At 41.2% G+C, this 24028-nt stretch overlaps 1 protein-coding gene across 6 annotated transcripts in view; it reads right to left on the bottom strand.

Moving 5' to 3' along the window:
* The window catches only part of GK (glycerol kinase), a 70380-nt gene extending 47472 nt beyond the window's left edge, over positions 1-22908 (bottom strand). For 2 of the 6 annotated variants that reach the window (XM_045855973.1, XM_045855979.1), the window contains exons 1-4: positions 22656-22906; positions 11450-11523; positions 8692-8798; positions 946-1023 (exon numbers count right to left, since the gene is read on the bottom strand). In XM_045855973.1, coding sequence (XP_045711929.1) covers positions 946-1023; positions 8692-8798; positions 11450-11523; positions 22656-22733 — 337 coding nt within the window. In that variant the 5' untranslated portion in view covers positions 22734-22906. Of the gene's footprint in view, positions 1-945; positions 1024-8691; positions 8799-11449; positions 11524-22655 lie in introns of all 6 variants that reach the window. The other 4 variants (XM_045855975.1, XM_045855976.1, XM_045855977.1 and 1 more) reach the window with 4 other exon arrangements.
* Positions 22909-24028: the final 1120 nt, after the last annotated feature.

Here is a 24028-nt window from a genome sequence, read left to right on the forward strand (position 1 = left end):
GTGCAGAAGGCATACAAAATGGCTTCTTATAACACAGTAACATTCAATGCCTTGGTTTTTAATAAAGTTTCCAAAGGATTTATGCTACTCTTACAAGGCACCCTTTTTAGTATATTTCCTTCTTCAATAATACTTTCTTCCAATGGCTACTAAAGTAACTATATTGCTAACGTCAGTGTGAAGTAAAAATAGCTCACTCTATAAATCATCCCATTTCTGACTATTTCTGCTTCCATTCCCCACTCCACAACCTGGTGTTTTATTGACAAAATTTGTGCTTTGCTATTTGTGACAGAATGATGCCTTTTGGTGAGTATATATTTAGAACAAAATTTTCCTTTCAGCAAGTGACAGTATCATTCGGTGCTTAATTGGCATGTGCTAAGAGTGATATTAAAATATACCCATGGTCATTTACACTTAATGAGATGTGATATCTAATGGTGGTATATTTGAGATTTTGACCTCCTACCAAAATAGCCTAATTTATAGCAGAAGGAGCTAAAACTTTGAGATTTTGTTTTCATAACCTCAGAAGAATTGACTCAACATCCTGGGTGGGAAGACCAAGTACACAAGAGCTTTGCTGAGACATGACTACGAATATTTGTGCTTTTGATTTTTGAAGGGAGAGGAGGAACTGAGATCTCTTTTAGGTGTCAGAAAACAGCAGTGATTATGAAATAATTCTGGCAACGTTGACCCACTTGTATAATACAAATAATCAGGAAAAGGGGAGAGCATGGGAAACAGTTCATTCAAGATGGGAATAAATGGCTAAACATGGTATATATATAAAACAATGAATTTCTTAGAGGACTCTTCTGCCCATCCCATCAAATTATAGGAATCACGATGCATGCTTTTTTAGCTAGAGATTTTAGTCTGATAACATCCGCAAGTGGAGAAAGGCCTTGCATTTGCCATCCATGCACCATAGCTTACCTACAGCGTTGTAGAGTGGCTCTCCAGTTATCTTGTCCCAGACTACAGTGGTTTCCCTCTGGTTACTGACACCAATAGCTTTAAAGAGAAAGTTAAACAGAAGAGACTAGACTATTAAACAGGGAGAAAACTACTTCAGAACAGTTCTTATTTTTTTTCTTACAGGCACAACTAGACATAACAATTCAAAAACAATTTGGAACGTCTGTAGTGGTATTGAGTTTATTTCCTTTGAGTAGCCCCAGGAAAAATGAACACCCAATGTCAAATGTTTCTCTTTAATACCAGACTCCTCCCTGCTTCGCTACCAGCACGTGATGACATGGACCCAGATCAATATCCAAACACAAGGCTCCCAGGTGGCCTTATAAAATGGAGATGCATTAGCTTTCCAAATTTACAATATCCACTTTATTATTCTGAGGAGACCAACAATTACTTCACTCATTTATTTACTAACTGCTACAAGAAATTTCCTTTTATATGCATACAAGTGTGTGTGCATGTGTGTGTATACACCTGTGTTTTAAGAAAATAGCCACAGGTAAGGTCCCTCACATTGGGCAAATGCATACTATGGTTATTTAGAAATTAAATTTTATTCCTGTTATCTTAATAATATAATACAAGACATGAGTTTGAGCCAGGCATAAGAACACTATGTGATGGCATTTCCACTATACTGACCTACATACGACTCAAGTGCTACAGTTACAGTTAAGTTATTATAAGTGAAATATGAATCCATACCACCTTATTCAATTCAGCTTGATTCAGCTACATCAGAGGTTCTCACATTTGGATGTACATTAGAATCAGCTACAGAGCTTTTTAAAAATATCAATGCCCAGGACCTGGCCCAAACATTCTGACTTAACTGACCTGAGACAGGATCTGAGCATTAATATTTTTTCTTAAAATTCGCCAGGTAATTCTACAGTACAGCCCAGGTTGAACATCCTGGGCTAAAAATAAATCGAGCTCTTTCAGAATTTAAGATCAAGATAGACCGTACAGGCTATATAATCAATGACACATCTTGTGCTCAAATCTCCTCTAGAATCACCTGTCATGTACTATTCAGACAGCACTCCTAGTGACAAGATACTCACTACCTCCCTCCAGGAGGAAAAATCTCTATGGCATAGCTTTGCTGTGAAAAATAAAGTCCTTTTCCTTGTAGCTTCCATCTACAGATCTTATCTATAGCCTTTGGAGATACACAGAATAAAATTAATCCTTCTTCCACGTGTCCCTCTTTCATAAGTTGAAGCAGCTATTTTGTCTCTCAAGTCTTCTCTTCCCTTGTCTAGGCTAAACAATCCAGTTTCCTTCCACTGCCCCCGCCTCCATATGCCGTACTCCTCCTCTCCTAAGAACACGCAGCTAACTACATTACTCAGACCGTATACCCAGAATAAAACACAGTAAGAATATTCTGACCAACACAGAGCTAAAGGGGACCAGCAGCTCCCTTATTCTAAAACATCTTTATCCAGTGCAGATTTACTTACTCGGACACCTTTTCTAGAGGTACAAAGATGATGGAGATTCCGTTCTGAGGAAACTTAGAGGCATGGGGTAAAAGGAAGAGATTTTGGGGTGTTCTTTTTTAAAAAAAAATAAGGCACACATGTTTGTAGGACTAAAGAAGAGAAAGGAGAAGGGCGGGGGGTGGGGTGCTGGTATCAATGGGACACGGTCCTGATGTTTATAGTAATAGGAGGGGAGGAGATTAATACACAGATGGAGGGAGGAGCCTCAAGAAGGGCAGAAGGCCTCAGTTTCCCTTGTGATGGAAGAAAGGCGGCAAGAGATCCAGACATTAAGTACAGAAAGAGCAAGCTGGGGAATTAAGGCCCGAAAGCCTCAGCTTGCTCTGTGAAGCACATAAGGTTATCTGCTGAAATGGGTCCCAGAAAAATTTGGATCTCAAGTTTGGGGAAGCATTCAGTAGTGCTCAGGCTCTGAAGCCTAATGGCTGGGGTTCAAATTCTACTTCCTCTTCTTCCTAGTAGCGTGACCTCAGGCCTCAGTGTAATCTTCTATAAAATGGGGATAATAATAGTTTCCACCTTACAGAGTTACAGTGAAGAGCTCCTGAGTTAATGCACGTGAAATCAGTGCCTGGCACAGAGTAAGCACTTACTGCTGCCATTCATTGCCATCATTATTGAGGAGAGAGTGGAGTAAAAGTGGCAGAGAATGGGAGTGGGCACAGCAGGACCCCTGAAGGAATTTCCCAGCAGCACTGTGGGCACAACAGAGGCTAGAGACCTCAGTGGGACCTCAATCCCAGGCTGCTAAAATGGAGTACTGTGCCCTGGCTGGCGTAGCTCAGTGGATTGAGCATGGGCTGTGAACCAAAGTGTCACAGGTTCGATTCCCAGTTAGGGCTCATGCCTGGGTTGCAGGCCACAGCCTCCAGCAACCACACATTGATGTTTCTCTCTCTCTTTCTCCCTCCCTTCCCTCTCTAAAAATAGATAAATAAAAAATCCTAAAAAGAATAAATAAAAATAAAATGGAGTATTGTGAACATGACAACTTTACAAGGTGGGCTAACAATGAAATCATGGTCTATTAAATCTCCTATCCTCCCCACTCCATGAATTTTCCACAAACATGCTGGCGGCCCCCTTTGCCAATATCCACGAGTCACTATTCTATGCCCTGCACAATACCTTTTTGTATTGCCTCATTCTAACCTGTATTGAGAATGCAATCTAGAGCTATTTCCATCTAATTCATTGGTCGCAGGCTCCTCCCTGCCTGCTCCTTCTTTCCCCTCTATCTTAATTCCTTTGTGCCAAGTAAAACTGTTTTTCTTGCAAAGTCCAGTGAAAGAGCTTGTCAGGCTTCTCCTCCAGCCACAAACATGCCTATTACTGATTGCTCTCCAGAGCACACAGGCCTCATCCAGTGCCTCTGAACTTTTTCAATCTTCTAACTTCTTGTCACTTTTACCCTGAAATCCTATTTTTCTTTAAAAGAAAACTTTACTGATTGCTGATCCCAGCACATGTGCTTCTCTTAATAGTGCTTATTTTAACTTTCTCTTTCTCAGAATAACACATTCAGGTTTTGGAATTCTCCACACTAGTTCATTTACCATTTAAGAGCATATGAAAGTCACTGTATTTCCTGGCCCCAAAGTCTTTCAGTTACAGATGCTATAATCGTCGGCATATGTAAACCCAATTTAGCACTCTTGTATCTCACAGGTTCATGCTTCACTTATACATTCTGTCTCAGGGGGAGTTTTTGCTAACTGAGTATTTCTAGTGAAATTAATGAAATTCACTAGTTAAATGTTACATTCAACATCTCTGGTTCAATTTTGCTTGAAAGTCCCTATAAAAAGTTATCATCATCAGTTCAGGAAATATACTTAGGAAAAAACCTTAGGAAACCCTCCAGGATGCTATAATTGTCTTGGTAGAATTATGGATGATATACATCCTTATTTACAAATAAAAATCTTGCCCTGGCTAGTGTGGCTCAGTGGATTGAGTGCCAGCCTGTGAACCATAGGGTTGCCGGTTCAATTCCCAGTTGGAGCACCTGCCTGGGTTGCAGGCCAGGTCCCCAGCACAAGGCACGTGAGAAGCAACCACACGCTGATGTTTCTCTCCTTCTCTTTCTCTTTCCCTTGTCTAAAAATAAATAAAATCTAAAAAAAAACCCTTAATTTGGAACTAACACACATTTTAAAAAGTAACAACACACAGAACAATAAAAGTGCCATGTGGGAGGAGGTATACAGGTCGAAGAAAATAGTCTGGAAGTTGTGTGCTTGAGCCAAGTTTTAACAATTGCAAAGGAGATGTGGCCACTGCTGAAAAGTTCTTTAGGAGACTGAGGGGTCTTTCTGAGACCCCTGAGCCTCGCAGGTGACAGAAATGCACGTGACTACGTAGGGCAGGGCCAGGCAGTAGAGGAATGAATGTGGCCATTTCCTTTTTCTTAACACACTGAGATAACTACTTTTTTAATTGCTGAGAATGTTATACTCTCATCTTTGTGAGTTTATGTTGTCCTTTGATTTTATCACATGAGCGAGGATGAATAAAGAGTATGTGGTACTATAATTTTTTCTTCTGAAGAATAATTCTTAAAATTATCTAGATTAGTGACTCCCTGATTGAAACACTACTCTAATCATGCTGTGTGGGCTTAACGACGGTTAGAAATGCTACTTTAGATGTGCAAGCTGTAAATTAAGAATATATCAACATAATATAAATTTTAGTTCGTTTTATTTTTAATCTGGCATCGTTTGTCTCATGGATATTATGGGCTTTGATTAGCAGAAATATGCACTCTTTCTTAAAATGAACTGAATAAAGTATTTCTTTATACAGGGGTGGGCACAACTAGGTATACAGTCATTCATATGAAAAAATAATACAAACACAAGAATGAACTCTGTTTCACATACTCACAGCTGTAAAACTACAGTGACCCCTCACTTATCGGGGGAATTACATTCCAGAGACCCCCGCGATAGGGGAAAATCTGCGAAAGAGCAGGGTTATCTTTTATTTTATTATTTATATATGTATTAAGGTTTTACAAACCCTTCCCACACTCCTATAAACCTTTCCCACATTCCTATAAACACTTCATATGCTCTTAAACACTTTCTACACTCTTAAACCTACGTAATTTTAACAACATATAAAATTCTATATGGGTGCTCACCTGTGACGTATACAGTCGTTCCTCACTATATCGAGGTTCACTTATGGTGGCTTCACTGTGTTGGGGGTTTAAAAAGACCTGTGATACAAGTGAAGCCGCCATAAGTGATCCATGATATAGCCACCAAGGGACGACTGTACTATTGCTCACTCCCTGCACTTTATAGCTCCTTTAGTCCAGTGACAGGCAAACAGAGCTGCCCAACTCTCTAAGGAAGGAAAGACACAGCCTATCTACTTGTCTTGTATTCACCTGTGCTGTTCAGCTAGAGAGTGAACTTTAATTTCTGCAGGCCTTGTTTATAGGGACCTATAAACCAACTTTCTGAAAGATGAGGACCACTAAAAACAATGAAACTGGAATTTGCAAAAGAAATACAACCAGCTCTGATGAACCCTTACTGATTATCGGGTAAGACTATGAATAACAAATCACTCTTGAGCTGGAATACGAATTATTTATTTGCAACATTGGAACTAAAAACTGAAGTGGTTCGGGAGGTTATCATCAGTGTGGCTCAGGGAAGACAGCACAGGACCAGGAGACAGGGAGCACCTGTTACCTACCTGTTTAATGTCATCTAGCACGCACAGCTACGTGACCTGCAGTAAGTCTCCTTCCCTCTCTTGCAGCTAGGTCTAGTGACCTAGTGATCTAGGTCTAGATCCTTAATAGCATTAGTGTTTGTGATGTAGAGTTTTATATAGGCAAGCAAAAGCTTGGTCCTTGGCAGAATCAATCAATAAATTATCTGGGGAAACATTTAGCACAATTGGCTTGGTATGGAGGGGCTTGTGGAAGGTTCTCTGCCTTGGCCATGTGCTGGCAGTGCTGAGAAGTGCTGGGTCACTCTGGCTTGGGTATGGCTTTCACACTGGCCAGACAGAGGAGTGCAGAGCAGAGAGCAGCGTGTTCAGTATTCTTACAGACCAATTAGTTCAAGTGAAAGACAAGTCACTTGGGCTGGAGTTTGTGTGTCATCTTCACATACACCACAAACAAGAGAAAAGGGCATGGTCCCCAAGTGGGTACAGAAGGCCAACATGTTGCACCCCACCTTACCTGTAAAGGAGGTAAATGATGTCAAAACCACGGCCAGTCGCCCTGGAATCTACATCCAGTACATGGCTTTAAGCCACCTACATGATTTATATCACCGGTAATGAGTCTTTTGACAACAGAGTTGTGCTACCGAGGACACTGTTTAGACTGCGAAAGCTGTGAGAACAATTCAAGGAAACGCCCAACAATCACTGTGATGCACAACTCATCTGAAATCTGGTGGATGCAACTCTAAGAGAAGGTTGAAACACTTCCACTTGTAGGGATAAAGTAAGGGTAGGATATTTTTAAATTGTCAACAAAATATCAAGCCTACATGCGTGTTTGTTTCTCTTCAAAATCTGCAGTAACAGAAATAACTATGTTACTGTTACAATTTTCCATTAATTATTGGCAATTATTGTGATTATTGGGTTAACGTCTGTTTCTTCCACTTGACCGTTAGCTGTACAACCCTATTTGTGTCCCACTGTTTCCCTAGCACACCCGGCCCATAGTAGGCACTCTATAGGTTTGCTGAGTGAACGGTTTTGGTTATGCTTAGTCTTTTTAAAGTGAGTTTTATTTATACAAATAGGGGAAAGTCTGAAAAAAAAATAGAAGTGTCATCTCAGGAGTGCTGGTAAATCTCAAGAGCCAAGAGAGATGATGTGAACCTCAAGGTACTGCCATCACCAGTTGATGGCATCCCCTACTTTGAGTCAAACTACTTAATGAAGAAAACAAACAGCTCTGAACAATGAACTTGTATAGTTTAAGCTATAAAAATATGGCAATTACCACATTACGCTGCTGCCCTTTTATACCATCTTATTGATTTTGGATGACTGGGTTATTTTTTTCCTCCCTGTATAAATGATGCAAAGCCCAATTTAGGCAGATATCCTATTAAACCTACTAGAAATGAACAAAGAGATCTTTAATAGTCTAACACTTTCAAACAATCACTTCAGGGAGGTTTTACAAGCCAAGTGTTTTGATTTCAAACAACCTCCTCCCTCCCCTGCTGCTCCTTATTCTCACCTTTTTCTCCTTAGGAAAAGGCATCCCTACCTATCCAGCAGCTCCAGCAAAAACCCACGCATCATCTTTGACCCATCTTCCCCTCACCCCACTACTCTCTCTACTAATCCGACATCTGGTCCATCAGGAAGTTCTGGCGCTTTCTCCCCATCTTCACTGCCATCATCCTTTCTCTCAGGACTCTCACAGCAGCCTCTACACTAGCGTCCCTGTGTCCACTCTTACGCCTTTACCACCCACTCTCCACATGGCTCCACACGGCAGTCAGGGAGTTGTCTTCAAACCACAAGTCAGATTCTGTCATCTCTTGTTGTCTTGCTGAAAACCTCTTCATGGCTCTCTGTGATACTAAGAATAACATCCGAGTTCCTGATTGGTGCTACTTCCTGTCTACTTCCCTGGTTTCAGCTCCTATTGAAACCTCTTAACTACCCACCCTCACCCCTCACCCCTCTTTTACTCTATTTTCGACATGTTGGCCTTCTTTCTGATCCAGAAATGTGCCACAAGCATATCCCTACCCCAGGACATTTGCATGTGCTGCTTTCTTTTCCTCAAATACTCTTCCCCCAGCTATTTGCATGGCAGGCCCCTTTTGGTCTTTGAGACCTTAGTAACAGTGTTACCTCCTCAAAGAGGCTTCCTCTGGCCATCCAATCTAAAGTAAGCCTCTCTGGGCACACCCTACCATATTACTCGGTTTCATTTTCTGCATGGAACTTATCAGTACCTGAAATTAGCTTGTATGTATCTGCACTAATTGTTGGTCTCAAACCCACCAAAATAAAAGCTTCATGAGAACCAGGACCTAATCTTCCTGTTCATTGCTGCATCCTCAGTGCTCACAGAAATGCTTGGTGCTACATTGACACTCAATTATGTGTTGAATGAATGAATGAATGAATGAATTTGATTGAGATAATCATACCATGGAGAAAAATATTCTATTAAAAATACCTTTTATGTTGGAAATGTCAATATTGAGTTGTTCAAGTTTCTCACATGTTTTCTCTATACACTCATAGACAGACATCAGAATTTCCTTAGGGTCTTGTTCCACCCATCTTTGAACAAAAAGAATGCATTTGGTTAGTTCACAAGAAAGCAATACAACTTTAATTTATATCTCTAGAAAAGAAAGCATCTCTAGAAATGTTCACTTATGAGGATGTGGCTGGTGTATAAATTAAAATCAGATGAGCAAAGCATATTCAGTACTCTAAGGAATTGATTTAAAGAAAAGCCAATTTTATTTCCCTTACATTTGTATTATTTTTTATACAGTAATCAATCATTTGAATGGACGCACGTGATAGATCACAAAATAGCAAATATTCTACCTACTTTTAAATCATTTTTTCATATCCAATAATTAGGTTCCCCAATTCTTTATACCTGTGGGTTTGATAAATTGATAAACTACCTGCATGTTTCACTAGTCAGTAGTTATTTTTTCAAAAATTATTTCTAAGTAGACTGATATCTATCATCTATCGATCTAGAAAATGAATGCTGAAAAGTCAAATTAGTATACTAATGACTTTTGTCATTTTTTCTCAAAATGTTTTTTTTTTAGTATTTGGGGGACAATTTAAATTTGTTTTCGTAACTATTTCAAATAGATAAGCGATCGGTCCAATTTTCATATCCAATCCCAGCACAATTTTGGGAAGGTACCAGGGCCTCAGAAGGCTGAAAGGCTCATAATAAATAATGAGGAAGGGAAATGCGGGAGAAACAAATGGTAACTGAGGAAACCCCAAAAGCAGAAATGACACAGACTAAAAGAATTCTGTTCTAGGATAGGATCTGCAAGTAGCAAGAGAATTCCACATGCTTTTCTTCTCTGCCTTCCTCAGGCCTGCCTGGCTTTCCTGAGCTTTGAGTACTGTTTCTAAACTCTCTATTTCCAAAAATGCAATCTCCTCCCACATATTTCTAATTTTCATCTGGCCAAGACACACAAGACACAGGTATCCTCTCTCCAAATTGTACTGGGATCAGGTCCGTGGACAGTCACTCTAATGTTGCTAACGTATCAATAGCTTTTATTATTAAACAAAGGAATTCTTTAAAACAGAGCATCTTTTCATAGAAAGAAATTATAAAATTTGATAGGACACCCATCTTTTCGCTTTCTTAAATTGAAGTAAACTTCATAGTGAAATGCACAGATCTAAAGGGCACCATTTGTTGAGTTTTAACAAATGTATATACTCATCTAACAAACAACCCAGTGAAGATATGGAATGTTTCCATTATTCCGGAAAGTTCTTTCATGCCTCCCTCATGTCAATCACATACTCCACAGGCAACCAATTTCTGGATTTCTGTCATCCTCCATTACTTTAGCTTCATTCTGAATCTCAGATGCAGCCATGCAGTATGCATGTTTTTATGTCCAGCCTTTTCCACTTTCCATGATATCAACGAACTTCATCTATGTTGTTGCGTGTATCGTCTCACTTTTTACAAACCGCTGAACAGTACTTCATTGTTATGCATTCTACCGATGAATTTGGGTTGTTCCCAGTTTGGGTTATTATGACTAAAGCTGCTAAAAACACTCACGTATAAGTCTTTCTTTAGATATATGCTTTCAATGCTATTGGATTAATTCCTAAGGGTGCAATACTACAGATGTAAGAAACTGCCATAGCCTGGCTGGTGTAGCTCAGTGGATTGAGCGCGGGCTGTGAACCAAAGGATTGCTGGTTCAATTCCCAGTAAGGGCACATGCCTGGGTTGCAGGCCAGATCTCGAATGGGGGACATGTGAGAAGCAACCACACATGGATATTTCTCTCCCTCTCTTTCTCCTTCCCTTCTCCTCTCTCTAAAATAAATAAATAAATAAATAAATAAACAAAATCTAAAAGTAAAAATAAAATAAAATCAATAAGCATGAAAAAATGAAAAAAAAAGAAACTGCCATATATTTTTTCAAAGTGGTTGTGTAATACACATCATTAAATTTTAAATAAGTGATTTTCAACCTTTTTCACTTCATGGCACACATAAACTAATCACTAAGACTCTGTGGCACACCCCCAAATTTTTTTTTGCCGATCTGACAAAAAAAAATACATAATTTTGATTTGTTCACACCAGATGGCATTTGCTGTGCTGGCTTTGGTGATCTTTTAAATTTGACAATATAAGGGGAAAGAGGTCAGTGCCCCTGACTAAACAATCAGGTATTGTATGTTTTAAACATTCTTGTGGCACACTGGTTGAAAATTGCTGTTTTAAGTAATATATTTAACATTCTATTTAATCACAATTACCACATATGAATATTATTCTCAAAAAGGATGATTTTAGTATTAGATGATAAGATATATGAATACTTTTTAGAAAAACACATCTTTATTTAATTAAAAAAAGCCCCTCAAATGAGCAAACAGCAGTTTGGCAACGATGAGGACACAGAACTAAATGACTTTAAAAGTAATGCAAAATTTCCAGTATTTAATACATCTTTGCTTTATCACTTGATCATCCTTTTCTTTTCTGTCACTGAATTCCTGAGCCTCATATACCCAGATATTTTGCCGAGCTACAAAGTTATTGCTCCTTTTCCTGATTAATACCTATCCCTTAAGCCTTCTCAGGACAGCGTTAGGTCAAATTTACTTTAGAATGCACCAGAGCAGGTGGGGTGAGATGGGCTAGTAAATGTGCTATATCTTTACATATTAAATTAGGAAACATACCCTTCTTTTGGAAATTCTTGTTTTATTTCCACTTGATGATGACTGAGTAGTTCAGCTGTTTTGGAATTGAAAACCTGAAATATATATTGCAATATTATGGTCAAAAGGCAGGCAGAGAGTGAAGATGTTTAAAGTTATTCAGCAACCCAAGTTCCTGTTTACTGATTGAAAAAGTCCAATCAGATGAAATGCCATAACACAAAAGTTATACAGTGGCTTCAGAACTAATAACTTCCCTTTAGATAAATAAAAACGTATTGAAGATAAGCTAAAGAGGCAATTCCTGATTCTTTAGAAAACAAAAATGACTCCACATGTAGGCGCCAAGCAATTAACAGCAAGGATTTCTTTTTGAGAGTAGGAAGACCAAGAATAAGAGAGAGCTGGCAAAGTGCTAATAGCGATGGTGCAAAGTTCCATTTGGCATCCATCGTGGGCGTGGAGACAGATGCCTCACAGGGAAGTGTACTGTGGAACTTCCTTTAAAGGGAAGTGCAGCAATGCATGTGGCAGTCAGAGGTAAATGGAAGTATATCCTGGCACCCAGCTGAGGGCTCTCAGTGATATCCTTGTCATGAATTGCTGACCCTTGATATAGAACATTAAAACCCCGTGGGTGAATGCTAACAAAGAAGGGCTGTACCATCCTCCATAAATTTAAGGCTACTAAAACAACACTTTCAAAAACTTAGCAACCTTTGTTGCATATAGAATGAACTCTTGAATAATTCAGAGGGGTGGGTGTTCCTCCCATGTAGTCGAAAGTCCACGTGTAGCTACACCCACATACTTGGAGTCCCCACTTCGGAGTTGACCCTTGAACAACGTGGGTCTATTGAACTTAGACCACTTAAAAGAAAATCTTTGTTCTCCAAGAGTCAACTGTATATTGTTGTCACCTGGGAGTAGCTATATTGAAGTACCAAAGCACTTAAGTCTTTCAGAGTAAGGATTCATATTTTCATTAATGTTAACTTCCAAAATCACTGTCATTGCAGTGGTGGAGTCACGTCCAATTAGGTAAGAACATACTTCCATGCTTAGGTTTCCTGTGGGAGAAGATTACCTGAGCACTGAAGACTAAGAAAGAGAAGGAAAACACACCAGGGTGAGTTGCTGCTCTGCCCTCTCACTCCCACCACCACACACACCCCTCCTTTTTGGGAGGAAGTGATAAACATAATGAAAGCAAGAAGGCAAATTCTCACTCTGGCTGGTGTGGCTCAGTGGATTGAGCGCAGGCCTGTGGACTAAAAGACAGGTCACCAGTTCAACTCCCAGTCAGGGCACATGCCTGGGTTGGGGGCCAGGTCCCCAGGAGGGGATGTTCGAGAAACAACCACACATTGATGTTTCTCTCCCTCTCTTTTTCCCATCCCTTCCTCTCTCTCTAAAAATTAAAGAAAATAAAACTCACTAAGTTTAATTTTTAAAAAACAAGGCAAATTCTCAAGCCCTTTGAGGAGATAAAATATCTTACAACTCAAAGGTTAACTTAACACATCATAAGTAAAGGACACTTGGCAGAAGCCCATGTAATTCATGACTTAGCATTATAGTGCCTTTAGCATATCTGCTCCATTTGTCCTATTTTATTTGCTGAAGCATCTCTCTGTCTGATGCAGAGTTGGTGCTCAATGAATATTTGTTGCACGTTGGAAAAAATTTGGTCTATTGGGTACTTATTAGGATAAAAATGAGCAAATAAGAAAGTTATGTTCCCTAAACTCTAATAGGAAGCCACAGTTGTATTTTTATTCATATTACTGCTGCTCCCAGGGTCTCTTCTCAAATCCCCAAGGGACTCTGGTGCCATAACAATGTGTCCCTTTTTGCTGGCTGGATTCATAAAAATCTCAATACCAAGACTTAAAGGGCTATGAATGAAATGTGGCACTTCTTTCATCACCTCCTAGTTTTAGCTAGGCTGACCTCAGGACCCTCACACTAAAAATGGATTTATAGGCCTTTGAAATGGGCAAAGGAGGAAGAAAGATTTTGGTAAATCCTATTTGGTATGTAAGAGCATAACGTCATCTGATCACACAGCATTTGGACGCAACAGGAAGGAGCCTGGACCTCCCTACTTCTTTAAAGCACTGAATCTGAGCAGGAAGTGGATCCCATCTTTAGGTGTTTAGAATTGGACTGTGTGTACCACTCCGAGGCTTGTCAACACTTTTTGAAAAAGGTTTTTATTTATTTATTTTTAGAGAGATAAGGGAGGGAGAAAGAGAGGGATAGAAACATCAATGTGTGGTTGCCTCTTGTGAGCCCCACACTGGGGACCTGGCCTGCAATTCAGGCCTGTGCCCTGACTGGGAATCGAACCTGTGACCCTTTGGTTTGTAGACCTGCGCTCAGTCCACTGAGCCACACCAGCCAGGGCTCAACACTTTTTAGATTTAATGTTTTTAGAACGTGCAACTTTCTTAGTGCAACACCATTCTTAGTGCCTTGCAATGCAAAGCACAAATGCAAGCCACATCTGTAATTTTAAATTTTCTCATTAAAAAAATACTAAAAAGAAACAGATGAGATTAATTTTAATAACACATTTTATTTAAGCCAATATAAGGTTATTATTTCAGCACATGACCAATATAAAATGATTAATGAGGGCTTTTACATTTTTTTTTATTACTTAGTCTTTGGAGTCTGAGCATAGAATGGGTTAGATTGACATCTGGTCACCCACCACCATCAAGAAAAATTTCTGTGCACCCAGGAATGCTGGAAAATGGCACACAATGCCCAACCCTGAGGGCACATCCCCCTTAGGTATTATTAGTCTGACTCCAAAAGACCTAAGTCCTACTAAAGCTGTTAATGTGCAAATAAAAAAAAGATAAAAGTTGTTCTCTCATTCTGAGAGTTGGCTCACTGCCTGGATCTTTTATTATCATCTCTTTTGTCGTTTTGTGGGTCCCCTGACAGCTTTCAGGGGAATTTATCTTTAACATGGGATCTTCACCCTCTAGAAAGTTCCTTCCTTGCTTTTTTAAATAAGATGGACCAACCTAGCCAAAAGAATTTAAAACTTAAACGTTTCCTTTTAAGCCGACCTCAGGGTACTATCCCCACCCTTAAAGAGGAAGATTCCAGACCTCTTGGGGACAATGGACTGCATTCTTTGATTGATATGCAGAGGCTTCTAAAAGACAAAATGACTTGAAAAGACAAAACAGCTCTAAAGTGCTCCTAAAAGAAACTTTTGGCATCTGGACTAGTATTTTAAATTTCCTTGTTTTTCTGACCGGAAACCTGACAAAATATTTAAGAGGACTTAAGTTTAGCCAGAAACTTGGCAAAATCAGAAGCTAAAGATTCAGAGACTAAGAGAAATAAAATTTTAAAGCCTCCCCCTCTAAGGTAAAATAAACTATGTATCCAGAGGGAAAGAAGCAAATTTGCAATGACGTACTTAGACTGGTAGGTCAACCTGCGATGTCACATAACTTACAACCAAATCCTTGGGGAGTGGAGAGCAAGCGTACTTATCTCATACATCTTTGGGAAACTGGTAATGCAACTCTAGAAGCAGTTCGAAGCCCACCTATCTTTACCATCCTCAAGTCCTACGACTGAAAAGAAAATATAGCAAACGAGGATTATTCTTGTATTTGTTTTTAAAGCCCAAGGGTTATTCGCATGTTTTTAAAGCCCAGACTGCTGCTTTGACTCCTAGGCTCCTTGCCAAGAAATATTAATAAGAAAAAGTCTTAGCCATCTGAATAAACAAACTTAATTTATTCCAACTGTTATAAATCAGGGGATTTATTGCCATATTGTACCTGTCTCGATGGCTATAATTTTTTAAAAAATCCTCACCTGAGGACATTTTTTCATTGCTTTTAGAGAGAGAGAGGAAGGGAGAGAAAAACATCAATGTGAGAAATATCAGTTGGTTGCCTCCCTTCCACATCCAGACCCGGGATCACACCCCAACCTAGGCATGTGCCCTGACAGGGAATCAAACCCATAACCTTTCATTTACAGGATGATGCTCCAACCCACTGAGCCACACCAGCCAGGGCTAAATTTTCAAAACAAAACCATCAGGTGTCTGGTTATATCTAATATTAGTGTATATATGTCTACCTCCAGAGAATATTACTAGAATTGGTTTGCAAAGAGCTCTGTTTAATCAGCTTAAAGGAATTAAATGCTTATATAAAAATCCTCAAAAATATAATAGAGCCCTGGCTGGTGTGGCTCAGTGGATTCAGTGCCGGCCTGTTTACTGAAAGGCTGCCAGTTTGATTCCTAGTCAGGGCACATGCCTGGGTTTCGGGCCAGGTCCCAGTTGGGGTGTGTGTGTGTGGGGTGGGGGGGGGGCAACCAATCAATGTATCTCTCGTGCAACGATGTTTCTCTTCCTCTCTCTGAAAATAAGTAAATCTAAAAATATATATAATAGAAAACTAACCCACATTCTTTTTCAGGATCATGTGATAGGAGTAAACATTTGATCTTAAGGCTGGTTTGAGATTGGTTTGGTTAAATAGGCATGTCCTTAGAGTATAATCTTTAAGTATAATACTTTCATTCTGCCTGGGCTTATTTTGTCAAGTAAGTCCATATTTTCTCTGTTGCAAAATTTGCCAGCAATAAAAAGACTCAGTATGATGGAAATTTCATAACTAACCTAAACCTAATTGTTGAGGACAAGTGAAGTAAATAGATGTAGATGGATAAAAACTTTCTTTAGGTGAATTTGTCAGCAATATTTGCTTTATGGCAAGTCTGCGTAAACAGGTTCCCAAAATCTTTCGGTAACTTGAAACCTTAGAGTTCTGCCAAGTTGAATGATGAGTCAGGCTAAATTCACTGAATATGTAAATCATTTCCAAATATGATAAAATACTAAAACATTGTTAAATAAGTCTAAGTTTACCCTTGACTTCTTGTTACAGATAAACTAAAAGATACATTTTGGACCTGTTAATAATGCAGACTTGAGAACTTCATGCTGAGTATAACAGGGAGGCTAAGAGCACAGAGCACAGACTTGTGTGTGTGTGTGTGTGGGGAGCAGAGAGTTGGGGGAGAGGGGTCAAACCCCAGCTCTGCCCCTGTTGGCTGTTTAACTTCTCTGAACTTCAATTTTTCTGTGTGTAAAAGACTTAAATGAAATCATTTATGAAAAATGTTTGGCTCCCAAAAGATTCACTCCTATTGCCTCTATTACTGCTATTTGTATTACTGTTAGTACCATCACCACCACCACCACCACCACCGAGAAGTGATAGTGTTAGGATTTGAACTCACCAGTTCTATGTTCACCTCCAAGCCTAAGTCATGTATCCAGATTTTGTTTGGCAAGGAGGGCAATAAAAAATGGAAGAAACAAGGAACGTCACGGTAGGAAAAAGATTTGAGCACTGTGTAGGCACATGCCATACACCCAAAAGATGTTACCACCACCACTGCTATACTACTGCTGCAGCTTGTTTTTGTTGCTGCTACTTACCAGGACTCGTCCTTGTCAATGGTAGGATTAGAATTAGGAGCCACCAGCTGTCTATCCACCTCTATGCCTAATTCATGACTCAATTCCCAATTTGGAAGAGGGGGATAGTTAGAAAACTAAACAAAGAAGGAACATTATTTTTCTAAAGAATTGTTTAAAAAGAACTTTCTGAAGCAACGCATGCCCTCTCTTAGAAGAAGAATAGTGGAGAGACAAAATGCTCTCCCTGCCTAGTAAGTAACTGACTCTTAGGCTGGTCTCACTCATCATCCTATGACTAATTCAGCCCTCCCATCAGAAACATGCACACTCATTTCCCTCCCCATGTGATTTCCCCACTAGCCTACTCTTTTACGCCACACTCAACTTTAGTATTTGATAAGACTATTCTCAGGAATGTAAATTCCCTCTCTAGGACACTATGATGCTACATAAATTTCAATGACCTAAGATAAAACTATGTTACATTGCAAATTTGACCACGAAAAGCATAGTGGTAAGTGAAATAAACCAGGCGGTGAGAGACAAATACCATATGATCTCACCTTTAACTGGAACCTAATCAACAAAAGAAAAAAGCAAACGAAATATAACCAGAGACACTGAAATTAAGAACAATCTAACAATAGCCAGAGGGGAGCAGGGAGGGGACAGTGGGGAGAAGGGTTTTCAGGAACTACTGTAAAGGACACAGGGACAAAACCAAGGGGGAGGGTGGAAGCAAGGGAGGGAGGAGGGTTTGGCTGGGGTGGGGAAAAATGCAGATAACTGTAATTGAACAACAATAAAGTAATTTATATATATAAAAAAGCATAGTGGCATCTTGCAATAAGCCACAGAAGAAAACATAGCAAATGACATTATATATATGTTTCTTCACAATGAAATTGTGTCAAATACTTTAGACATACATCTACTATATCTATAGTTGCCAAATTTTGCTCTTTCCGAGACCCCACGAGGTTTACCTTCCTAGTCTCCCAATACAGCATTTCTAGTCAACACCTCTGAGCCCTGTAAGATCCCTCTCCTCGAAGGTCTAGTCATATGCTGAGCACCTAGCACGTGACAGATGTTGTATTAGGTTTGGGGGGAGGGAAAAAAAGACACCATTCTGCCCTTCAAGGAGCTCAAAATTGAAAGCTCAAAATTGAAAGAGGACACAAGAAGGTGGCAGAGGAGGACACAAGAAGGTTCTGGTGGGAACGTGTTCTTGCTCTTTGTGTAATGGAACAGTTGAAAACAAACCAACTTAGAGGGGGAAAAAATCCCACAAAAAGAATCACAACTACAGTTGTCACAAGAGTGGTCTCCTGCCGTGGCTGGTGTAGCTCAGTGAATTAAGTGCAGGTTGCAGACTAAGGGGTTGTTGGTTCGATTCCCAGTCAGGGCACATACCTGGTTTGCAGGCCAGGTCCCCAGTTGGGGGTGTGTGAGAGACAGCCACACATGGATGTTTCCCTCTCTCCTTCCCTTCCTCTCTAAAAATAAATAATTTTTTAAAAGAGTGGTCTCCTTTCAGCTGTGAATCAAATTAGTTTACCAAATTTACTGTGCATTAGTCCCTAGCCTCTAATGGCTGCTTAATGAATGTGTTGAATAAAGAAATGAGAGAAAGCGGAAGTCCGTTCCTAAGCCTTATGAGGTCTCTAAGTATAATGAGACACCTGGGGCCAAGGCAGTGTTTCCTGCCAAAACAAGCACAGAACTTCAGTTCTACTCATTCTTCATGTTGGCTATTGGAACGAAATGGTTACACAACCATATCCGTGGTGACTACACCTGAGCCCCGCCCAGGACCTGCCCAAGTCACAAGATGATCAAATCATCAGTACTTATTCAAAGGCAAGGTTTTTCACATATTGCAAAACCAAGCTGCAAGTATACTTTTCTTGGTGACGAATCATTTACGACCATAACCGGAACTGACATTTGAGCGCTAGGTGGGTAAGTGGCCTTTTCCAGCATCCCATCTTCCCCTCAACGTACTTCAGGCAGCCAGGGAGCCAAGGCAAGGAGTCCGGACAGGCTTCTGAGTGCTCTAGACTTGGTCTTGAATCCTAGTTCCACCAGTTACTCTGGGACCTTGGGCACCATCATCAGGAGGGGCTAATTAACTGTGTGAAGGAGTTTAATAATACTACCAGTTGTTATAAGGGTTATAAGGGTTAAATGAGATAATACTGGGAAAGTCCTGTTGGTAATACTTGATACATTTCCAGTTACAACACATTCTAAGCCTGTTTTTTCTTTTAACATTCAACATAACGGGGGGGGGGGGGGGAAACAAAGTTACCAAATGAGAGAAGGAAGTTGACTGTTTAAGCTGCAACTTTTGTCTTATAAAGAAATGGCCCCTCCTTAAAACCTGTTACAGTAATTATCTTTCCAAGAAGTCGTGACTCTGTAATCTCACTAACCACGTGCCAACCGCAGTTCACTTTCCTATGGGACAAGTTGGAAAATTTCCTTTAGTACAAAGCATATTCATTCATAGGTTGCCAAGAGTAATTCTTTGACAACTAGAGGAAGACATGAATATGTTCTGAAATGGCAGGTCTACTACTAATATAGAAGAAATTAAGTTATCAAACATAGCCAAGTTAGAAAGCTTTAAGATTTTTTGACAGGTAAAGAAGATAACGAGAATCAAAATTCAGCTGGCCTATAAAGAGAAAGAAAATCTATTCAGTATGTGCAAAGTGCTCCCTGTAGACAAAACAAGTATTTGTTGTGTTGACCAAGGTGTTTTCAAGAATACAAAGATGAAGTAGGCTTAAAAGGAGTTCCCTGCTCTCAAGTACAGCAGGTATAGAATTCTAGCACAAAGCAAGTAGTAAGAGCTATGGAGAGACAGAAGAAAAGTGCTATAAAAAGGGGGAGGAATTCTGACTAAGGGGTTGAGGAAGACTACTAAGAGATGGTAGTTGAACCACTATTTGGAGGCAGAAAAGAATTTCAAGAAGGAATGGGGCATAGAAGAGGAGGCGTTTCCATTGGATAAAAGACCACGAATAAAGAAAACTTGTGTCCTTTATGAGAGAAAGGTGAGAAGCTTGGAGAGGTTATTGGTCTTTTGAAAGTTGAACTGGATATGCAAATTGCATGAGCAATGTCCAGGAAGTTATTTAAAGACCTTTAACTTTATAAGTTTCCTTATGATAGTTCTTATCTACTGTAGTCTTGGTGAGAAAGCAATTATTTTTGAGTCATAATTACAACTTACAATTTACAACGTGGAACAATACGATTGGGAGAACTCCTGGGAATCACATTGGGATTGAAGCACTTATTCAGCAAATCTATTATCTGCATTTTGCAGGGAGTGGTTTAACAAGCCCTTCCCTTATAACCAAAGGAAAAAAGACTTTGCTAAACCATTCCTAAGTTCTTCCTGACTTTGCAGAGGATCTCTACATCCTTTATTTACCTGTGAAGCGTTCTTTCTTTAGTTGTTTCTTAGGGAGCAGACACTTCACTGATCGACTTTTACACATCATACTATAAGCAGGGTGGGAATCTCCTGAATTTGCACCTTAGCTTCCTCATTGAGATCATGCCAACAGAGCCCAATAAACAGAAACCAACTTTTGATGGCTCGTGCTGTTCATGTCACATACTGAGCAACTGATTGCGAGAACATGAAGTTGACTTATTCTTTCCCAACCAGCATGGAAAGACATCTCTTGGGCAACAGAATGTGAGGGACCAGGAACAGCCTGCAGTGGACAAAGAAGATCTTTGGGCCATGTGGAGAGCAAGAGTGAAGAGTGAAGACAAGCATGCCCTGTCTGGTGTAGCTCAGTGGATTGAGTGCTGGCCTGTACACCAAAGGGTTGCCAGTTCAATTCCCAGTCAGGGTACAGAACTGGGTTGCGGGCCAGGTCCCCAGTAGGGGGCGCACAAGAGGCAACTACACATTGATGTTTCTCTCCCTCTCTGTCCCTTCCCCTCTGTCTATAAAAATAAATAAAATCTTAAAAAAAAAGAAAGACACAAGCACAGTTAGGCTGGCTCCTAAAAAGCGTATAAAGTTATAAAACGTTTTATAGGCTTTCATAGAAGGCAATGGTTGTATAAACTTGAAAACAATCACTATGTTTGATTTGGCCCCCATGGGGCTTTCTGAGGTAGTTGCCAACATTCAAGACTAGGAAGCTTTCACTGAAAACTCAATAGGACCACCTTTTCATAGAGAATTTGAAGATCTGGAAATCCTGGGCTTGTGTTGCTGCTTGGCAACTATAGACTATTCCATTGGTCTGGGTTTTCTCTCTCCAGTCCAGTCCCCTAACCTCTACCTGCCTGGTCCCTGCAGGCATTTGCACGGGGGATTCTCGAATATGGTGTCAAAACTCAACCCACAAGTTAGTTAGCACTCATGTGTCTTAATGGCCCTTTCTTCATTGTAAATACACCATGATGCCTGTATATATTAATCAAATCAAGTTAGGCAAACATTTTTACATCTGAATCAGGATTACTTTATAAACATTTATGAAAAGACAAAGCAAAACCTGCCCTGGGTAGTCAAAAGATAAAGAATGTAAGAGGTTGTAGAACTGTGTCTTGGCAGCTCAAAATAAGGTAATTCTTGAAATAAGATTCAAACTAAAATTGCACAGAAAGCTTTCCAGTGTAGACAAGAGAGCAATATCAAAATAAAGGTGCAAATGAAGGTTTTAGTCAAGTGGTCAGCTAAACAGAAGTTTGGATTAATATGTACATTGTATGTATAATGTATACATATAGTATACATCTGCATACATACATACTAAATAATGCGTGAAAATATGATTTGAGGTAAAGTAATGAAGATGGAGCTAAATAATCGTTAAATATTCACATCAACTTGCCAGGTTAGTCTAATGCCCATTGAAGTATGGGCTCTTAACCAACAACCGTTTATTTAAATTATTTTAAAATTATCTTACTGAACTCAGAGCTAGTTCGATTACTTTAAGAGTAAGATTCCTAGCAGAAAGTCACTTAAATAGCAGTCTGGTACAGTAAATAAAATGAGAAGCAGAATTTCCCTATCACTTTACGCTGTGAAGCATGAAGTGCTTGTAATAGGCAAAGTGCGAGAACTGAAATTTGCGATTCTGGTAAAGGCGAGGTACTGTCTTTCCTAATGTGTTCTGCGCCTCCCCCCGCCGCCCCCCCCCCCCACACACACTCCCCGGTAGTATTCTACCTTCTACAATTTCTGTGAGAAAGGATGACAGTGCATCATCACGCTAATACTATATTTGTTCTACCGCTCCAAAGGACGTTGTGTTAGGCTCTCACAGCCGTGACACAGCTTTCCCCCCATCCAAGGACGTCCTGTGCCCCGCAGGCCAAATGCTCAAGGGGAAGACCGCAGCAGCGGTCAAAGTGACCACCTGTCCCTGGCTGCAGGCGGGCGGATGCTCGCCGATTCCTAGTTCCTTTTGGAGGAGGAGTCCCCTATTAGTAGATGACCCGGCTCCACCACCGAGGCCGGGGCTGCTCAGCCCCGGGACCCCGGGACCTTGGCCGCCGGGGTCTCGAGAAGCCGAGGTCCCCAGGCCCAGGCGGAGCAGCTCCAGCGTGGCAGGTCCTGTTCTGGGGGCCTTGGCCTCCTTCCCTTGCCTGGAGGCAGGAAACCCGGGGGGCCGAGGGAGGCACGGGATGGGGACGCAACACCCAGCGCCGGCGTCCCGGGGTTCCCGTCCTGGCTCAGCTCCTCAAATGTCACTCGGGGCTCACCAAAAAGCGCGTCGAGCTGGTGCCCTGGTCCACTGCCCCCACCAACGGCCCCAAAACTGCTTTCTTCGCGGCTGCCATGAAACCAGCTTCGGGTCGGCGGGAGATCGTGGCCGGTTTCCCGGGTGACGGCGGCCAGCGGAGGAGGGGAAGGCAGCGTGTGACCGCAAAATGATCAGTCGGTGCTCTAGACAGCCCCTTTACCCGCGCGGAGTCTTCTCACTCCGCCCCTCTGGCCCAAGCCCGTCCCCAACCGCGTTCCCCAGGACTCCAGAGGCGTGGCTGCAGGGGCGCTGTCTAGCAGACCGGCCAATTGACAAACGCAGAAAGACAGTGCACGTCCGGACAATCAGAGGGCTCTGGGACGTCACGGGGGCGGGGCCTGGGCGCGGCGGGGGCGGTGGCCCGCGCGGTATGTCACGTGGGACCCGGCGGCGGCGGCTGAGCCAACCTGCGGCTGGGCCGGGAGCGGAGGCGGGTTCTGCCCATTGGCAGGGAGGGCCACTACCCTGCTGCAAGGGCACGGCCCCACCGACGCCTTCCGCGCCCTGGGCCTACTGCCTGCGAATGGGTCCCAAAGTGCAGAAATGCTTGTTTCTCTGAGGATCTGTGCTCTGTGCGGTGTGAATCGCTCCTTAGACCTGAGCGACCCGCCGGGCATTCCCGCGCTCCCGATGCCCCGCCCACCTTACGAACTCCTGGCCCCGGGTTAACGATAATAATCCCCTCTACAGCGACAGACCCCAAGTAATGTCACCTGCAGGAACAGCGCGAATCCCTTATCTTTGTTAGCTTTTCAGGGACAGGGGACGCGGAAGTTCTTTTGATTTACCATTTAAAGGAGGCGCTCAAAATTAACCTCCCAAGGTCCCTCAATTGACTATCCTGGCAGAAAGCACCTTCCTGTCCCGAAGCGCCCTCTCTTCCTCCTCTCTTGACCTCACTCTGGTGCCTTCCTCACATGCCGTTTCCTCTCCCTCTTTTAACTACTTCGGTCCACAAACGCAGAGAAAAGGGGCTCTCACTTGACCTTGAATTTACCTTGCCAAGCTCCTTTCCGGTCTTGTGTTTCAGGAGCTTTCAAACTTTAGACTAAGGCCCACTGTAGGAAATAGTTTATAGAGGAGCCCCAGGCGTGTGTCCACGTGCATTTATTTATAGTATATGTTACAGTTACATATACAAAACTACATTTTATGTATGTATGTATGTATGTATGTGAGGGTGGAAGAAACTTTTCTCAATCCTAGGTTCTTTCCGCCGGTCTAATAATAAAATCCACATGAAACAGAGTAACAAGAGAAAATAACTACATTCAATTGCATACATATTGATACAAACCCCACATGCATGACAGAGTCAGAGACCTACATGCA

This window comes from Phyllostomus hastatus, unplaced genomic scaffold, assembly GCF_019186645.2.
Source record: "Phyllostomus hastatus isolate PE091 unplaced genomic scaffold, TTU_PhHast_1.1 phas_scaffold_12, whole genome shotgun sequence".
Taxonomy (NCBI): domain Eukaryota; kingdom Metazoa; phylum Chordata; class Mammalia; order Chiroptera; family Phyllostomidae; genus Phyllostomus; species Phyllostomus hastatus.